The 18,766-nt window shown below is 38.1% G+C and overlaps 1 protein-coding gene across 1 annotated transcript; it reads left to right on the top strand.

Moving 5' to 3' along the window:
• The first annotated feature begins 4,711 nt into the window (after nt 1-4,711).
• On the top strand, nt 4,712-10,879 carry LOC147860881 (uncharacterized). Its single transcript, XM_087323798.1, has 6 exons — nt 4,712-5,285; nt 6,733-6,816; nt 6,988-7,194; nt 7,673-8,155; nt 8,595-8,708; nt 9,342-10,879. Exons 1-6 carry the CDS (start codon nt 4,827-4,829, stop codon nt 10,317-10,319), a joined length of 2,325 nt encoding a protein of 774 aa, XP_087179924.1. The 5' UTR covers nt 4,712-4,826; the 3' UTR covers nt 10,320-10,879.
• The last annotated feature ends 7,887 nt before the right edge of the window (nt 10,880-18,766 follow it).

Raw genomic sequence — 18,766 nt, 5'->3', positions numbered from 1 at the left:
AAGATGTTTGACAGATAGAATAGGCTACTGTTGAAATTAATTTAAAAGGGAGAATTGTTAACAGAGACCCAAATGCTTTTGTACATTCATAACTTATTCTTGACTTTTAATCAAGAATGTTCCATTTAGGCTTGATTCATTTAGACTCGAGAAATAGTACGTTTCTATCCCATGCAATAATTTACACTCCAAATTTCAACTTGACACTTAGCTTTTTGAAAATTGTTAATTTGACCATTCTAGATGGGCCAAAGTCTAAGTTTGTCACATGATGTCCTTGAAACCTTAATGCAAGTTGAATCTATTGTAATGATGTTGACATCCTATCAAAATGTCATTCGATCAACCTCAACAATATAAAATAAAAACAAATTGCACGTTGGAAGAAAGGCTTTTCACTCATAAACAAATACTTGTTTAGTACGTTGGTTCGAAGTGACACCAAGAAATTTAAGAATCGTTGTGGATGAGTTAGACATGCATTGTCACAAAGCACAAAGATTAGATTGGAAATCCAAGCTTAAATTCGGATAAACTATCTCTAATTAGTTTATGTTAAAGTCTTGTAGAAAAAGTATAAAGTTAAGTCAATAGATCTAGTACATATTTAGAGCTTACATTGTACGAAACTAGTATAAATATTCTAAAGAGAGGCCATTCAATCTTACCTATTAAAAAGTATCGTAAAGTTTTAAAATTAATTCTAAACAAATCAACAGAAAAGAATATCCGAAGTACCCCAAGCATTTCCCAAATGCCTTTCTGAGTTTGCATTATCTTAATTCCAAATGCTCTTGATCAACACTAGGAAGAGAGAAAAAGGGGAATGGATTAGCCATATCATTACTCAAATAACATACATAGCTAAGAAAAGGAGCGCAAGGTGACCTTATAATTGCTCAAGCAACTTATGTAATTGATGTGCTTGGGGTTTACAACCCTCTCCATGGATGTCTAAGGCCATCACCAACATTATCAGGATTCACGAAAACTTTAGGGAAATCAGGGAAACAATGAAAAAGTCAGGGTATTTCAAATATGTTCTTTGATTAGCTTGTTCCTCAATCAACATATTCATTTTACACACGATTGGCATAATGACTAGTGAAAATTTCCATTCGTTATAGGTTTTGAATATTTCTTATTAGTTGTTGGAAAGTTAGGACTTTTCAACAAGCATGGGTACAAAGAATTTTTTACCTTAGTTTTCTTTCTTCACACCTTCAACAAACTCGATCAATTCAAGCCAACCACTACTTGATTCTGTTGAAATCCATGTTCAACACAATTTGATATTCAAGATGTACATGGATATATATGCACTCGTACGCATACCTTAGCACAATGTTACTAACTATTCAAGATTGTCAACTTACTAGAACCTACATCACAATACAAGATATTTGGTTTAAATTGTTTCTAATAACACAATTGCACTATAAATAAGTTTAAAAAAAAAGTTCTACCGCAACGATGGATGAATTACTATGAAGAAATAAAGCTGAAATTTGCTAGGCTGATCATCCATGTTTTTTACTAGGTGATCACCCATCTTGTATAAAACGAGAATAGGTTTCTTGGTGCCAAAAAATCGTTGTTGAGTGTCATGCGATTAAAATTAATACAAATAATGCAAAAATCATCTCAAATAAAATATATGTGCCATGAAGCATTAAAATACTAGTCAATACATCATAAGGTAATCCAATTTTGCATCCCATAGACAAATTTGAAATGCAAGCTCATAGATCCTTTCGAGAGTGGAAGAGGCAAGCATATGAAGTCAATGGAAGTTTGGGAAGCATAATGTTATTACTTGAGGTATGAAATGTTAGAAATGGGTCACTTGCGATAAGGGGGACAACTTTCCTAATGAGATATGTTCCACAAAATGTGATCATCAAATATGAGGGGAACATGAAATAACATCCTTCTTGAGCCAATGTATGACATCTAAATTTCCTCCCAATTTCTACATAATCACACAAAGGTGGATTAAAATGGCTCTCTTGTTGAGCAAAATTATGATATATGGCTAGAAAAGTGGCATCAACATTGAACGATCATCTTATAAGGCCTAATGTTACTGCATTGCAAGCACAATGCTTGAAACCATGACATTTTCAAGCTTATGTTGTTCTAAATGAGTTGGCACTTCAAAAAATGGAAATAAGAGAACTAGAAGAAAAGGCGTGGACATAAGTAGGGCCACTACACTAATAATACTTCTTCGACATGTAATCATGATGTTGTTAATGATAATGAAAGTCATTCATGCATTAAACCTGAATGTAAAAATCTCATGGGTCATATGTACACATGTAAGCATACCAAATGACTTAAAATGTGAATATGATGGGGAGTTTTAATGGTCATTTTGAAACTATTTACAAATATAAAGATACAATTTGCATTTGAGTGGGACATAAAAAGATGGAATAGAAGAATTGTGCCTTATATTCATAAAAATATCCAATCATAATCCAATCATAAGGGTTTTTAAAGTTGTCCTTGAAAGCATTTGCTATAGAGGGTTTAAACTTTACACATAATGATCCCGATTCCCTATCCTTGGAGGAAAATGATGACAAAGACGATCATGTGGCATGTCAAGATATCAATCATAAAGATACGGTTATTATAAGGTCCTAGGATGTGCCAAAGTGGTACTCTAGTAAGGTTTGTTATGCGATGGGAGGAATCAATAATGTGTAGCCTAGAACCGTGGGGTGGATTAATCCTCCACAAAGAGGGCTTCATATAGGAAGGTTCAAAACGTAGGGCATCTCTTAAGACCCTCGGGCTTTCTTCTTCTCATGTTTCTCTATATAGAAATGTGGACATGCGGATCGTAAGAAGTTGGGTATGTTTAAGCCAGTTTTCATTGGGTAGTGTAGAAACAAATAGCGTGCGGAAGCAATAGAAAACAAAAAACAGGTTTAATGGAGAGCTTAACAATACGCGGGAGAGACAGAGAGAGAGCACACAGAAACTCAATTAAAAAAAGACTACTCAGTTTGTACATCGTATGTGTTCAGTGAACACTATTATACAAGTCCATCTGGACTGACAGAAGTACGATGTACTTCAATGCTCACATGAGCGTTTGACACTAACTACGAGATATTAACTCCCTAGTAGACTAGCTGCTACTTGGCTTCCGGTTACTACTTGATCCTGTTAACCGGCTCCCCAGTTCACCGGCTCACCCTTCTGGATGCCGATCCGGCTCAGGCTTATTCAGTCGATCCGGATCCGGTTGAGGTTGCCGCTCAACAGGTAGCCTAGGATTTCCGAGTATGTCAATGCCACCATAAGAAGATGTAGTTTCTGATAGTTGAATGCATGCATGTAGCTAATTTGTAGAGGTCGCGTGTGTTTTGAAAGATAAGAGGTAGTGGGGCTATTATTACATGTGTTCAAGCGTCCGTCCATGATTTTGGGTGTCACCTGTATGTGAGAGTTGCCCATCCATGTATATTAGACAAAAAAAATCACCGACCAGTAATTACCAACTAGATATATCCATCCTTAGAGAGATGATCCAAGCCTCGAATAAGCTCCGTAAGAAAATATCCCTAACAGTCCTATTACAAGTGTATGGTCAGCTACAGTCCCAATCAACCATGAAGGAATTCTTCAAGTGTTACTGCTGAAGAGGAGGGATATTCGGGTTTCTAAGGGATCCACGTGAGAAGGTGGGCGGGATAGATGGCTCCACATGTAGCACATGTAGTCTGGGTAGGACAAGGTTCCCCATGGGATCCACGTGTTGTCCAGGTGGGAAACAGGAGGAGGGAGGCTGAGGGAACACGAGGGGGTCAGGTGGAAGCTTACGAGGGGTGCCACAGCCTTCTGGGCCCTTGGGCCCCGGCCACCGAACACGAAATTAAAAAGAGCAAGCGTTAGGGTTAGGGTTAGGGTTAGAGTTAGAGAAGAAAAATGATGACTTCCGCCCCCCCCCCCCCCCCCTTCGTAGAAAGAGGTACATGGTACGAAATGAAAAAGAGCAACTGTTGAAAAAGTCAAATGAAATAATCTTGCGTTGAAAATTTGGTAATGCAAAAAAAATAAAAAAATAAAAATGGTGCGTTGACTTTTTTGGCCCTAGTGTTAAAAATCCATGCACAACAAACTCAGGGAAAAAAAAGAAAGAAAGGAAAAGAAGCTCTAAACTTCTGTCCATCCACCAAAAAAAAAAGAGAGAAAGAGAAAACCCTAACCCTAACCCTAATCCTAACTCTCTCTTGTTGCTGCAACCCTAATCCTAACTTATCCTCTCTTTGTCGTAAAGAGAACACACTAAAACCATTTCATAGAACCTTAAATCGGTTTAACACCTGTTCAGAAACCTCCCTCCTCCCTGTTCCAACCGCTAAACAGTAACCCTAATTCTTTGTCTCCTCTTTGCACGCGTTGATTTATCCCCCAAAACCTGATCCTCTCTCCAAGTGTGTAATCAGGACCCCCTAAATGATGCATTCGTGCAGGAATCAAATCTGTGTCTGCAGTCTCTATCTCTCTGAAGGAAGATTTGATTCCTAACCCTATTATTTCTGCTTATGAAATACTCTCTCAGCAAAGGAAATCAATCTCTCTGTCTCTATCTATAAAAAAGGGGGGGAGGGCGGGGGGGGGGGGGGGGAAATTAGTCTCGAAGACTTTAACCCTAACCCTAACTCTAACTTCGGCACTGCAAAAAAAAACAAACAAAAAGAAATCCCACCCTAACCCTAACCCTAACCCTAACCCTAACTTCGGTACTGCAAAAGGGCGTCGGAAAGAGGAGAAACCCTAAAAAAAAAAGAAATTTAGGTGGGGAGTGTATGGACGTCTGGAGGCGTACCGTCCACGTCACGCCCAAGCCGCCGAGGAGGCTAGGCGATCTGGAGCTGCAGATGGAGCCGCCCAGTCCACGTGGCAGGACCCAGGCGCGTCCACGTCAGGGCCAGGTCAGGATGTCCAGTCCACGTCACGGCCAGAAGGGCAAGGGCAGCGGCGGCGGCCCCTCCTTCGATCTCTCCCTCCGCTTCGATCACGAAGAAGAAGAAGAAGAAGCAGAAAAAGAAAAAGAAGAAGAAGAGGAAGACGCGGGAAAACCAGGAGGAGGCGAAGCGTCCGCCGCCGATCCGCCGCCGCCGCGTGGCGCCATCTCCGCCGTCCATCCGCCGCCGGCCGAAGTGCCATCCACGCCGTCCATCTCCACCCGCGATTACCTCTCCACCCTCCCCGCCGCCAAGAAGCCAGGCCCCTCTCACGCCGCCGCCGCCGCCGAGAACCTTCTGGTAAATAAAATAAAATAAAATAAAATAAAATAAAATAAAATAAAATAAAATAAAAATATGTCATCATTACAACGTTCTTGATTCGTTTGCTAAATCCTTCGCCTGATTATCAATCCAAACCCATCATTAGCCACCCATCATTTGTCGCTGATCTACTTGATCTCGTCACTAATCAGTAGTATTCCGCCCTAATCTTCGCTTGATCAGTTGCTAATTGTTGGCCTACTTGATCTCGTCATTAATCACTATATTCCGCCCTAATCGTCACTTGATCAGTTGCTAATTGTTCGCCTGATTTTCAATGAAAACAATCATTCGTCGCTGATCTAGTTGTTCTCGTCCCTAATCTGTAGTATTCCGCCCTAATCGTCACTTGATCAGTTGCTAATTGTTCGCCTGATTTTCAAATCAGAACAATCATTAGTTACTGACCTAGTTGATCTCGTCACTAATCAATATATTCCGCCCCTAATCATCACTGGATCAGTTGCTAATTGCTCGCCTGATCTTCAATCAAAACAATCATTAGTTACTGTCCTAGTTGATCTCGTCACTAATCAATATATTCCGCCCTAATCATCACTTGATCAGTTGCTAATTGTTCGCCTGATCTTCAATCAAAACAATCATTAGTCGCCCATTATTAGTCACTGACCTAGTTGATCCTCGTCACTAATCAATATGTTCCGCCCTAGTTATCATCAGAACGCTCTTGATCAGTCGCTAATTGCTCGCCTGATTATCAATCAAACAATCATTAAGCACTGGTTAGTTGATCTCCTCACTAATCAATATATTCCGCCCTAAGCATCATCAGAATGCTCTTGATCAGTTGCTAATCGCTCGCCTGATTATCAATCAAAACAATCATTAATCACCCATCATTAGTCACTGCTCTCGTCCCTAATCACCCACCCTAGATACTAATCTAGTTTCCGAGATCATTCATCAACCATCATTAGCCGCTGATCTAGCTATTCGGATCAATCAATCACTCATCATACTCGGAGCGTTAATCAACCACTCATCATTAGACGCTCTCATTCAATCACTGATCACCATTCATTAACTCTCTGCTCCGCTTCTCCCAATCTCATGTTCTTCATTATTCCTCCACTAGTCACATAATTACCTAATAATCTACTCAGATCATTAATAAATCATCACCGAGCTTTCTAGTCATATAGAATTAGTAATTGCCTATAATTGGATGTGCTAATTGATGGAAAGTTTATATATCTGGGGTGGGTGCGTCCAATCAAGTCATAATCTTATACAATGTTGATTGCAAGTAGTTAATTTGTCGGAGATTAGGTTAGATGATTAAATCGACAAAATTGGCGATTTACTCCTACAGATTGGACTGTTTTGCACTTCTGACTCAACAAAATGCCAGAAATATCTGTTTCGATCCGCTAATGCCTCTGAATGATTGGATAAATTTCAGGGGAATTATGGAGGTTCTAATGGTGAAACTAATTATGCGAAGGTGATTAATTCCCTTAACGTGAAGGAGACTACGACTAATCAGGTACTAATTTTTTACAATACCACTTAACCTTAATCGTTATCCTTAATCTTTGATTATGTTACAATACCACTTAACCTTAATCACAAATTAATCCTACTCCTAATCGGAGAATTTGGGAAATGATTTGTCACATGATCAGTACTTAATGCATGATTTCTTGAATCACAATAGATGGGTACCCTCCGACATGAATTGACGAGAATTAGCGATGAGAACGAGAAGCTGAAGAATATGCTAGCGAGTGTTAATAGCGAATACAAGCGATTACAGACGCATTTGATGAGCGTATTAAATCAACAGAAGCTACAGTCAGCTGCAATCAAAGCTGAAGTTACACCGATGGATTGTTCGACCATCACATCCTTGAACTTATCATCGGTAAGAAAGATCATTCATTAGACCCATCTAATCATCTTCTCACTCTGTGGCTAATTAATGATAATCTAGTGATTTGTTATTTAAAATTTCAATTACCACATTTGATCAATCAATCTGCTGTATAGAACAATTATTAATAATTTCATTAATGATAATCTAGTGATTCGTATTAAAAAAAAATCAATTAGCACATTTGATCAATCAATCTGCAGTATAGACCAATTATTAATAATCATTAATGGTAATCTAGTGATTTGCATTAAAAAAATTCAATTAGCACATTTGATCAATCAATCTGCTGTATGGATTAATTATTAATAATCATTAAATGATAATCTAGTGATTTGCTATTAAGAAAATTCAATTAGCATTTGCTCAATCAATCTGCAGTATGGATCAATTACTAATAATCATTAGTCAGATGACTGATTGTTCCTAATTGTGACTAACTTGCATTGATTTATAATATAAAATGCAGTCGGGCAGACCACAGGAGATTAAATCTGGGGTGGGTCAGAGCAAGGGCATGATTCATCATAAAGCTACTACTAATACAGAGCGCGCAGCTGGGGCAGCACAATCAAATCCTGCAGTAGCTATGGAGAAGAGCTCGGAGATTAATGTCGAATACACCCGCAAACGGAATACCAATCCGCAGGAATTATTAGACATTGAGAGCTCGCCCTTAAAGAAGGCGAAATCGGACGAAATAACAACGAATCGTAGTATTGTCACCATGCCTGCCGATGTGGACGATAATCTGTCAGAAACTGCATTGTCTGCAGATGGAATTAATTTAGCTTCGAATCAATCGGAAAACAATGGAAATGACAATAAATCGTCGCCTGCTACACCCGTCCCGAATGCATCATTAAATCGCCCTGGATCTGCAGACAACGAATCGAATAATATCGTCCGCAAAGCGCGTGTCTCGGTTCGCGCCCGATGCGAGGCTCCCATGGTAATTATCAATTCAGAAAAAGGTTTTTATGGATTGGTTAATTATCAATTAAGAAAAAATATTTTATGGATATGGTTAATTATCAATTCAGAAAAAAAGTTTTAAGGATATGGTAATTATCAATTCAGAAAAAACGTTTTATGGATATGGTTAATTATCAATTGAGAAAAATAGTTTTAAGGATATGGTAATTATTAATTCAGAAAAAGTTTTAAGGATATGGTAATAATTATCAATTCAGAAAAATATTTTAAGGATATGGTAATAATTATCAATTCAGAAAAAAAGTTCTAAGGATATGGTAATTATTTCTCCTAAATGAAATCAGAATCATGCTTATAGCAATAATCCAAATGTTTACCTTAACAAGATCCTCATTAGCATCACATTTGGCCTTAATCATGCCTTAAAATGAAGCTCGCAAACTTTTAATTTGCAGCTGAATGATGGGTGCCAATGGAGGAAGTATGGGCAAAAAATGGCCAAAGGAAATCCGTGTCCTCGAGCATATTATCGTTGCACCATGGCGGCCGGCTGCCCTGTTCGTAAGCAGGTAATTAGCTCTTAATCAATATCCTTAATCATAATTATCAGTATGATAAGTTTCTACTCTACTGATTCACGAATGCAAATTATGTATGTGAAGGGGCATATAAATAGATGATATGAGGCCATGAATGCAAGGAATTATGAGAAAAATGCAGCTGCATGACTCAATATGGCTCCACATTATCATCATAAAACCCTAAACTCTAGCATGACTCAATATGGCTCCACATTATCATCATAAACCCTAAACCCTAAACTCTAGCATGATTCTATATGGCTCTACATTATCATCATAAACCCTAAACCCTAAACTCTAGCATGACTCTATATGGCTCTACATTATCATCATGAAACCCTAAACTCTAAACTCTAGCATGACTCTATATTGCTCTACATTATCATCATAAACCCTAACCCTAAACTCTAAACCCTAAATCATCAGGCAATAATGTATGGGTCCTTTCCCACATGCCAATCCATGTAATTCATATCATCATACATTGAGATTAGATCATCATACCTATCATATACAGGCATCCTACTAGAATTCATAGCGAGGTGCATCCTATTAAAAACTAAATAAAAACAGGCATCCTATTAAAAACTAAATAAAAACAATGGATGGCATTTTGGACAGGTGCAGAGGTGTGCGGACGACAAATCGATACTGATAACGACATACGAAGGGATCCATAGCCATGCATTACCACCGGCGGCCACGGCGATGGCGTCCACGACCGCGGCCGCGGCATCCATGCTAATGGCCGGCTCCACAACCTCAGCCGGAAATCTGATGGACGGCCAACTGCTAATGGGCGGGCAATTGCCGCCGCAGCACCACGGCCCTAATGGCCCCACCGCCATGGCCAATTTTCTGGGGTCTCTCCCGCCGGGGGCCGCCATGGCCGCCACCACCGCATGCATCTCCGCATCCGCCCCATTCCCCACCATCATCCTTGACCTCACAAACCCTAACCCTAATTTCGGAGCTCCTCCACACCAGTACAGTCTCAATCTCAATGGTGCCACTCTCAATAATGGAGGAGGAGGGGTAGGCCACCAGCTGCTGGGCTTGACACAGCAGCTCAACACCATGGCCGGCCCCAATAATCACATGCTGCCACATGGATTACTCCCCAATTTCCAGCCTCAATTTGCACACAAATTCCCTTTCTCTCAAGTCATGGCCCCTCTAACCCACCAAGACCTCATCAGCCACATTCTACCTCGTCTCAACCCTAACCCTAATAACCCTAATAACCCTAATAACCCTAACCCTAACCCTAATAACCCTAGCCCTAACCCTAACCTAATGCAGAGTGTGGCTGCCCTGACTTCAGACCCCAACTTTGCTACAGCTCTGGCCACTGCCATCACTTCCATCCTCCAGAATGGGCAGCCTGGTGTGAAACCGACCGCCCCTATGCCCACGACCACGACCATGACCACGAACACCACGATGGCCATGTCCATGTCCGACGCGAATCCCGGGCCGGCCATTGCGCAACTTGTGTCCCCCGACGCCAGCATTAATAACCTGCCCATGACCATGTCTTGTGGACTTAGCACCCCCACAAACTCCTTCCATCATGGCCACCAGAGAAAGGACCAATAGCAGGCGCCACACTTCTGATATACCAACAGTGTGAACCCGACGTGCAACTTTCGGACTCGTCAATAATCTCCGTACCTGTTTTGCTTCTATGAGAGAATTAATAGCCCAAGGGGGGAAAGGTGAGTGCATTAGTCCCTACTCACATGATGTTATCACGTTTCCGTGCTTCTTCAAACGTTACCAATGTTAGCCCCCTTAGTGTGAAACCAACAACGAACAATATATAAGTTCATGCCAAAGGTCCAAGGATTGTTTCCACTACACTATTGACTTTGGCTAGGGTTTTAGTACACCAAAATCTTTGGTCACTCAACATAACTTTGATCTGCTCCAAATAATCACGTCCTCCCATGTTTTGGACTCTGGGGCCCAATTTACTCTCATATAGTATCCCAAAGTTGTGTCGTGGAAACAATCCCTTAATTTTGCACATCGATCGACAACATTGTTTATATGCAACTCAGAGCATCTCCCCCCACAATCGAATTTTAGCTTGATATGTTTTTAAATTCTTTCATTGTTGAATCTTATACATTGAACAGAGGCTTCCATTTCATTTGTTTAAAGAATCTTTTTATGGTTGTTACATATTTGAAGGGTTTCCATTCGAATAAACATGCCATGGTCCATGAGTATCAAGATGTGAATTGTGTCATCAATTTACTATGCATTTCTTGCAATGAGCATTATTGAGCTTTAGAAGTTTATTAGGTATGAGAATGGAATTAACTTCTTTTCTTCTGTAATTTGTTGCTTTGTTAATTTTAGACGCGTGGGCGATTATAAGCTAGTAGTTTTTTGTACGTGCCATTGTCGCTAACCATACTAGATGATGTCAAGCAAATATTTCCTTTTTGGGTGTTTGATGTTACAAGCGAGTGTAATCATCATAGACATTCAAAGTGAAAGAAAAGGGGACACCTTCGAAAACGACACGTATAATATGTGACAAAGTGACATATACATTTATACTATATATACTATACAAATATGTTCAAAAGATTCAATACACCCCTACAAAATTGTAATGGTTATTCTTGTAAAAGTGATTTTTGTGTAGCCCTGGGACATTCTAGCTCACGTTGTAATGACACAATTATATGAAAAAAGAAGACTTCATCAGGTGTGACTAAATATGTTTCCTAAAGAAACATCTTGGACGTTGGCCACTTTGCATTGATGAAGCTAGCCATTTGCCGCAAGTTGGTCCTTTTTATGTTGTATCTAACTCAAGATGATGTAGACTTTTTGTGACGTAGATGACCTTTTCCCTCGTGGGTTGCCAGTTCTGGAAGGGATATTGATCTCTTTACATGCACATATAACTCTGAACCTAGATCACTTCTCATGAACATGCTAAGTTCACACAACAATGATAAAAACACTAATACCTAGGGTTGTTTGTTTGAATCTTATTGTTATACTGTCAGACTAATGTTTTAGCATTTTCTATTTTGCATGTAATTGTTTGAAGAGGATTTTTTCTATCATTATGATCATCATCATACTATACGATGAGGTCCATAAAGTTTGTGCCTCTACACAGGAGGATAATCAAACCAAATAACCACAAACTTATAAGAACCATATCAAGCATATCGTCATAACCAATTCAAATATCTGGATATGCTTGATGAGGTTCATAAATTTTGTGCCTATTTGGCTTGGTTATCCTCATGTGTAGAGGCACATGGATTTGTGAATGGGTATTCTAACATATTAGGTTGAAGATTATGCATGATTATTTTATTATCTCTAAACCCAATAATAACTAAAGTCATGAATTCTTAAATCAATGAAATATTAATGAACATGTAATATAGGGGTTATTGTGTTGGTTCCTATGTTAGATCGGGAAATAAGCTAATGAAAACGTACAATATATTGTACATTTTTGAGAGCTTTATTCTAAAGTTGAATTAGAGATGATTTACTAGGTGATCTACCCATATCTTAATCAAGAGCTAGAGACTCGAATTATTCGTTGAAATGCTAGAATTCAAATAGTTGTTGTATTCTAGTATGGTTAGGGCTATCCACCAAGTTTTGTAATGGATCAACAATCGTATTATTTGGAAGTCATTGTCACCATGTGATGGGAGGAGTGCAAGATACAAGTACATACTCAACAATGGTAGACATCACACGTGCAATCAAAACAAAAAACATAATATATGTACAAAGGTTAATAAGAGAATGAAGCTTTTGAAAATATGTCATGTTTGTGCCATAACTCGAAAGATAATATCACATGTGATGACTATATGCAAAAGATCATACACAAATCAAAATTGCGACACCATAATTATGATTCAAATACCTTCACCAACATAGTAAACATTTGATGGTGAAGAATATTTATAATATATTAAAGAGATTGAGGATAATATGAGAGATTAAAAGACAAGCCTAGAAGTTGTACTATACATGGTGATGGTACTATCTATCTCGATGAAGTAGCATGTGCTAGAAATATCTTGAAATGTACATGGATATTTTATACAAGTTGTAATCTCACCCATTGGATTGACACAATTTGGTTAATTGATCCCAAGGGTTAGGACCTATATATTGAGATCTCTTATTCTTATCCAATTATTCGCATTTAACACCCACATTCAACACATGATTGTTTGGTAGGTTTAAATTTGTTATTTAAGCTTGGTAGGTTTAAATTTGGGCCAATTTTGGTCTTAGAATACGTTAACATATCTTTCTTTCTTTCTTTCTTTCCCTCTCTTTTTTTTTTTTTTCGTAAATAATGGCATTCATTACGAAAGAAAAAACACCAACATGACTAATTTACTACAAAGTATAGAACCCCTTCTATCTATGGGATGTAAAGACTACTATGACTCCAAACTCAATGTCACACTACACACCAATTCAAATGGCGAATATGATGATATGTGACCTTGTAGAGTTCTCTCTCTCTCTCTCTCTCTCTCTCATTCTCACTTTTAGGATTTGGCCATTTCATTATCATACAATAGTGGGGTATAGAAATACCAATGAACATCATGATACCAAAGGAGAACATAATGGGGTTAGAAAGTTCAATATTAGAAATGCATTATGAAAAGATGATTGGGTTGCAAGGATGCAAGGATGCATATACACTACAACCACATGTGAAGGTGGTTGCTCAAGTTCAGCCATACATACTTGCACCTACAGAATATCCAACAAGGAAACTATTTAAATCTTGATAATTCAAGATCAATGGATGCTGGGGATGTGTATTTTTTGTCTTGTAACAATTCTTGGGCAATCAACTACACTTTCAAGAGCAATCTAATTGAACTACCATGATATGAAGTAGTTGCACCAAATAACATGGGTATTGACACTTCGCTATATGCTTTGTAGTTCAGATCGAGACTCAAATCATTAGCAACTTGCATTGGAGATTACCTTGAAAATTTTCTTTGCAAGGTTGAAGAGTTTGAGATCATGTGCTATTGCCACTTGTGATAGAATAAATCATGGACAGATTATAATGCATTAACTAATGTTATTACTCATGACCCACAAAGTTGGGTCATTGTGGATGGTCAAAAGAAACAAGTTCATGATTTCTTTTATTGTGTTGGTTTCATGTCAAGAAAGATTGGGTTGCTAAATTTCTTCCCAAAGTCAATATAGTTGAAAGCAACAAGATATATCAACATATGTGCCAGCTAATGCATTGTTGTAGTGAATCTTATTTCTATATTATGTATGAAGAAGTCATGCAAGAATACAAAGACAAAAGAGGGGTTTGTGACTAGACATGAGGACGGTGCGGAATGCATTTTGTGCGGAGAAAAGTTTGGCAAATTATTTTCGTATGGACATGTTGACACTATTGACATTGTGGAGAGACATTAAGAATTTATTAAATACACAACCTTGAGAGGAAGAATTAATTGATCAATAACTGATTTAGCACATGCTTTTAATTAGGGACAATGTGTTGGCACTTGCGTTGAAGGTATTGTGATAGAGTGGTACAAGAAAAAGCAAGAAATACCTCATAAAAATTGTAAGGATCAATAAACAAGATTGGAAGAGGATGAAAGGATACTAAAATGGTATATGGGTGATAACAACATAGTTCAATTTGTGGAGGAGGCAAGGTTTTTGTTCAGAATTTTGAGTATGACAACTTTGAATCTATGACACAATGTCCCAATTCATTATTCTTATTGTGATGGTCAAGATAATGCAAGTAAATGTAAGTGTTGAGGATTGTGCGCCACAAATGGCAACTTCAAGATATAAGCTAATGAAAGTTGTTTCTCAAGCAACAATTAATATGCCACAATGAGGTAGCATAAAAGGGTTGCAACAAAATTGACCCTAAATCTTCTTTAAAGAGGGACCATGGCTGAAGTTTTAAACCCCAAACAAGAACAAAAGACACATTGGTGTCGTGATAATTTCAACCCACAAAATGAAACTACCTGGATCGGCAAAACAAATGTAAAATTGACCAAAAATGATTTTTTTCGTGGAGAACAATATTCAAACCCCACACCTCTTCTTTAAGACACCTTAAGTGAAATGAAAGCAACATGTAAAGGTGTAGGGCAATATTCAAATGTATAGGGCAATCCATCTTAAGTGAAATGACCTCTTTCACATAAATAAAAAGCTCACATAGGATACGCATGTTATAAAAAAGCAAAAACACAAAAGAGCATGAGACAAGCACACAATTAGGGAATTCTGATGTATTGGAAGGAAGAGGAATTTTTTAACTCAATAATATATTATCTATCTTGTGCGGTTCAATTTTTTTTCTTTAAAAACCATTGTATTATATGACATAGACCATAGTCTAATCTAATCTAATATGGTTTACATAACCTTGACCTTTAACTATCTTAATAAGCATGTATTAATTAACTTCATAATTCTACTAATTCTATTCGAACCTCTCATTAACATACAAACCATTCTCTCTTCTATAATCGTACAAACTCTTTCCCACAAAATAATCCAACCATTGTTGGGTTTAGAATCGCATCCTTCCACCAAGCTATGCATGGATTTGAATCTCTTAGCAAAGACACCAAAAAACTACAAAGAGGTGCTTGTTGTGCTAAGAGGTGGTTGACAATATGTGGATTTGAAAAGGTTTAATGTTTGCAATGTGGTTACTTGACTTTGATTTCCATTGGTTCATGTTACAGAAATTGTGGGCGTTTGTTACCACTCACCAAAGCTAATGATGATGGTTCATTATAGACAGGATAGAAAATACTATATTAGTTGATGGATTAGCTTCTCTAAAATTGGTCACAATCACATAAATACTATATTAGTTGATGGAGCACCTTCTCTACAATTGGTCCCAATCACATAAGTCTCATATCCTACCATTATTGGTTAAAGATGAATCACTTTAATAACTGGCATGGGAGTTTTCACATCGAAGTTATATATTCATAAGAATATTTGATGAATGTAACTTGTGGAGGTGCAAAAATATGTATTATTATTGTACACGTTTAAAAAGAGCATCTCTACAAAAATATTTACATGACAATGAATTTTGTAATAGAATGTTGTAGTCTTTTGAATAGTCTTGAAATGGGAGACTTATGGTAGACCCAAAATATGGCATGCCCATCAAGCCATACCTGTTACAAAATGTGAATATCAAGGTTTGAACTTGTGACCTTCAAACAATTGTCTTACACTTTAACCATTGCACCAAATCATTTTAATTAATAAATATATTTTCATATTATTTTTATTCAAGAACTATAGAGCACTAGACACATTAGATGACCACCAAATGGCATGCACCCTGTACGTCAAGTGGCGCACAAAATGTATGCCAAATGGCGATCATGCACATTCTGATGTACAGTATACAAGTCGAAGATCTGCTTAGTGTTGAACCACCAGTCTTCAGCAACCTTGTAATCTCGGTTTCCGGTAATAGAAATTCTTGTATTTTTGTCTTGTAAACGTCTTCTCGTTTGTTATTATCTTCTTTTCTTCCAAATCGACCTCGTCTTCGAAGCTTGGGTCGCGACAGTTTGAATTGGAATCCCACATTTTTTTTGTCGAGTATCTAGTGAAGTTTTTCCGTCACAATGGAGACCGTCAATAAACAAGAGTATATGCGTATTCTCTCAGAACTTGACCTCCTAACAACAAAATTTACTGCATTGGAACAAGAGAATCATAAACTTCTTGGCGACTTGCAACAAGTGAGTGTTGAAAAGGCACAACAACATGAGGAACTCTCGAAACGTGTCCAACAACTTGAAGCTATTGTGTTATCTCTTCGACAACAAGCTTCAACCTCTCAAAGTTTGTTGAAAGAACCCAAAATTAGTTTACCAACAAAATTTGATGGTACAAGGTCTCAATTCCGAGGATTCTTAAATCAGGTACGCCTTATAATTCATATGCATCCCAACTGATATCCAATTGACACAGCTCGAGTGGGGTTAGTTGGAACATTATTGATAGGAACCGCACTAGCATGGTTTGCACCATTGCTAGAGAAGAAATCCCCAATACTAGAAAACTTTGATACCTTTATCATCGAATTCCAAGCTAGTTTTGGTGATACTGATAGTGTAAGAACAACAATAAACAAGATACGTAGGTTGTGCAAAGGAGATCGGCCAACCTCAGGTTACGCAGCTGATTTTCGTCTTCTTGCTTGTGATATCCCTTGGGATGAAGCAGTGATGATGGACTTGTTTCGGCATGGTTTGTGTAATGATGTTAAAGACTTGCTCTTAATATTTCATGATGAACCCAAATCACTAACAGAAGCTATTAGTAGCGTAGTTCGATGTGACAATCGTTTGTTCGAAAGACGTTTTGAGCGCCAACAAACGTCGACACGCCTTTGATCTGAGCAAACATATGCTTCAGCATTAGCCTCACCACCTTTAGGACCAATGCAAGTGTTAAGTAATTAGGTAATTAACTAGGGTTAATTAGAGACTAATTATATGATTACGTTAAGCAGTGGAAGATTAGTATGATATGCGCGTGAGAGTGTGTGAGAGGAAGAGAGAGAGAGAGAGGAAGTTACACTTGAACACAAAGATAAATGGGGGATGATTGACTATATTGAAAAGTGTCATCAACATTCAAAAATACCCACAATGAGGTATATATACAACCCATGTGCAAAGGTGCACATGTGTGGGTAGAACATAGGTACTTATGTGTAAGTCCTACATTAAATGTACTAAGGAGTGGAGGATCTAGAATATCCCACTTAAGTACAAGGTCCTATTTAAAGGCTTAAGGTCAACACATTAACTAGATTCGATCTAGGTAACTACTAAGTTACATGTGTTGACTAACTAGATTAAACTAGTTGAGCTTGATATCTCAACAGCAAGTTCCTAATCCTAATTCTTTTAATGGACCTACTCCAATGGAGATTGATGCAGCATGTTGTCGAGGTCCTTTGTCTGAAGCCGAGAAACAACGACGTCGAGCAAATTGACTTTGCCTATACTGTGGTGGTCCAGGACATATAACAATACATTGTCCACATCGACCAAAGAGACAATTAAATCAAGTAAGTGCTATTGAGAATTTTGATTCATGTTCTCCAATCAAAGCCAATAAACCAAGAACTCTTGTCAACAACCCTCAGTCCAATAGTTTTGACGTTCTAAGCCAACTAGATGAGTTGTTAAATGAGTAAGTCTAGCCAAAATCGGAGCTATTTGGTTGGACCAACCAAAGCATATAGAACTTGTTTCGAGCTTAGGTTCCATTTCATCGAACTGAGTTAGTGAAGTTTTCACGGCGCAAGTTCAACTCAGCACATCAAGATGTCATCAAGTTCTTGCATCTGCGCTCTTGGATTCAGGAGCCAACTCATGTTTCATGGATCGGGATTTTGCCACAACACAAGAAATTCTACTCTATAAGCTTCCTCGTCCAGCATCAGTAGCTGTAATTGATGGACGTTCTATTGCATTAGGAGATATTACTGAAGAATCAGAGCCTATTCGTGTAGTTCTTGGTAATTTAGCTACTGTAATATCTTTTAATATCATAAGCAGTCCCCGAACATCCAATTGTTCTTGGGTTGCCGTGGTTTGAACTTCATAATCCAAAGATTGATTGGAAGAAGCGGGAAATCATAGACTCACGAGACAACACTTTAAGGCTCATCACCACATCAACCTCAAAGCTAACACCAAGACATATATCAACTATCTCTCTCAAAAGATTACATAAAGAAGCTACAATAGAAGATATGTTTGTGTTTGTAGTGGTCATAACCCTATTCTCAAACCCACAAGATTCAGAGGTCCATTTACCATCAAAGTATCAAGAATTTTCCAGTGTGTTTGATAAGGTAAAGGCCACAACACTTCATGATCATCACCCATATGATTGTCCCATTGATTTGCATGCTGAGAAGGAACCACCATGGGGACCAATTTATAACCTTTTGCCGTCAGAAT

This window comes from Azolla caroliniana, unplaced genomic scaffold (genome assembly GCF_043228905.1).
Source record: "Azolla caroliniana isolate FFs.n. ecotype wild unplaced genomic scaffold, voAzoCaro1.0.p SCAF_8, whole genome shotgun sequence".
Lineage (NCBI taxonomy): Eukaryota > Viridiplantae > Streptophyta > Polypodiopsida > Salviniales > Salviniaceae > Azolla > Azolla caroliniana.
This window is presented reverse-complemented; position numbering and strand designations above follow the sequence as displayed.

What these genes read in the sequence shown, in the direction of transcription:
- LOC147860881 (XM_087323798.1), top strand. Translation starts at nt 4,827, where the DNA reads ATGGACGTCTGGAGGCGTACCGTCCACGTCACGCCCAAGCCGCCGAGG. An exon ending in AGGAGACTACGACTAATCAG is followed by an intron (nt 6,817 to 6,987) that starts GTACTAATTTTT and finishes GAATCACAATAG; the next exon opens with ATGGGTACCCTCCGACATGA. An exon ending in CCCGATGCGAGGCTCCCATG is followed by an intron (nt 8,156 to 8,594) that starts GTAATTATCAAT and finishes TTTAATTTGCAG; the next exon opens with CTGAATGATGGGTGCCAATG.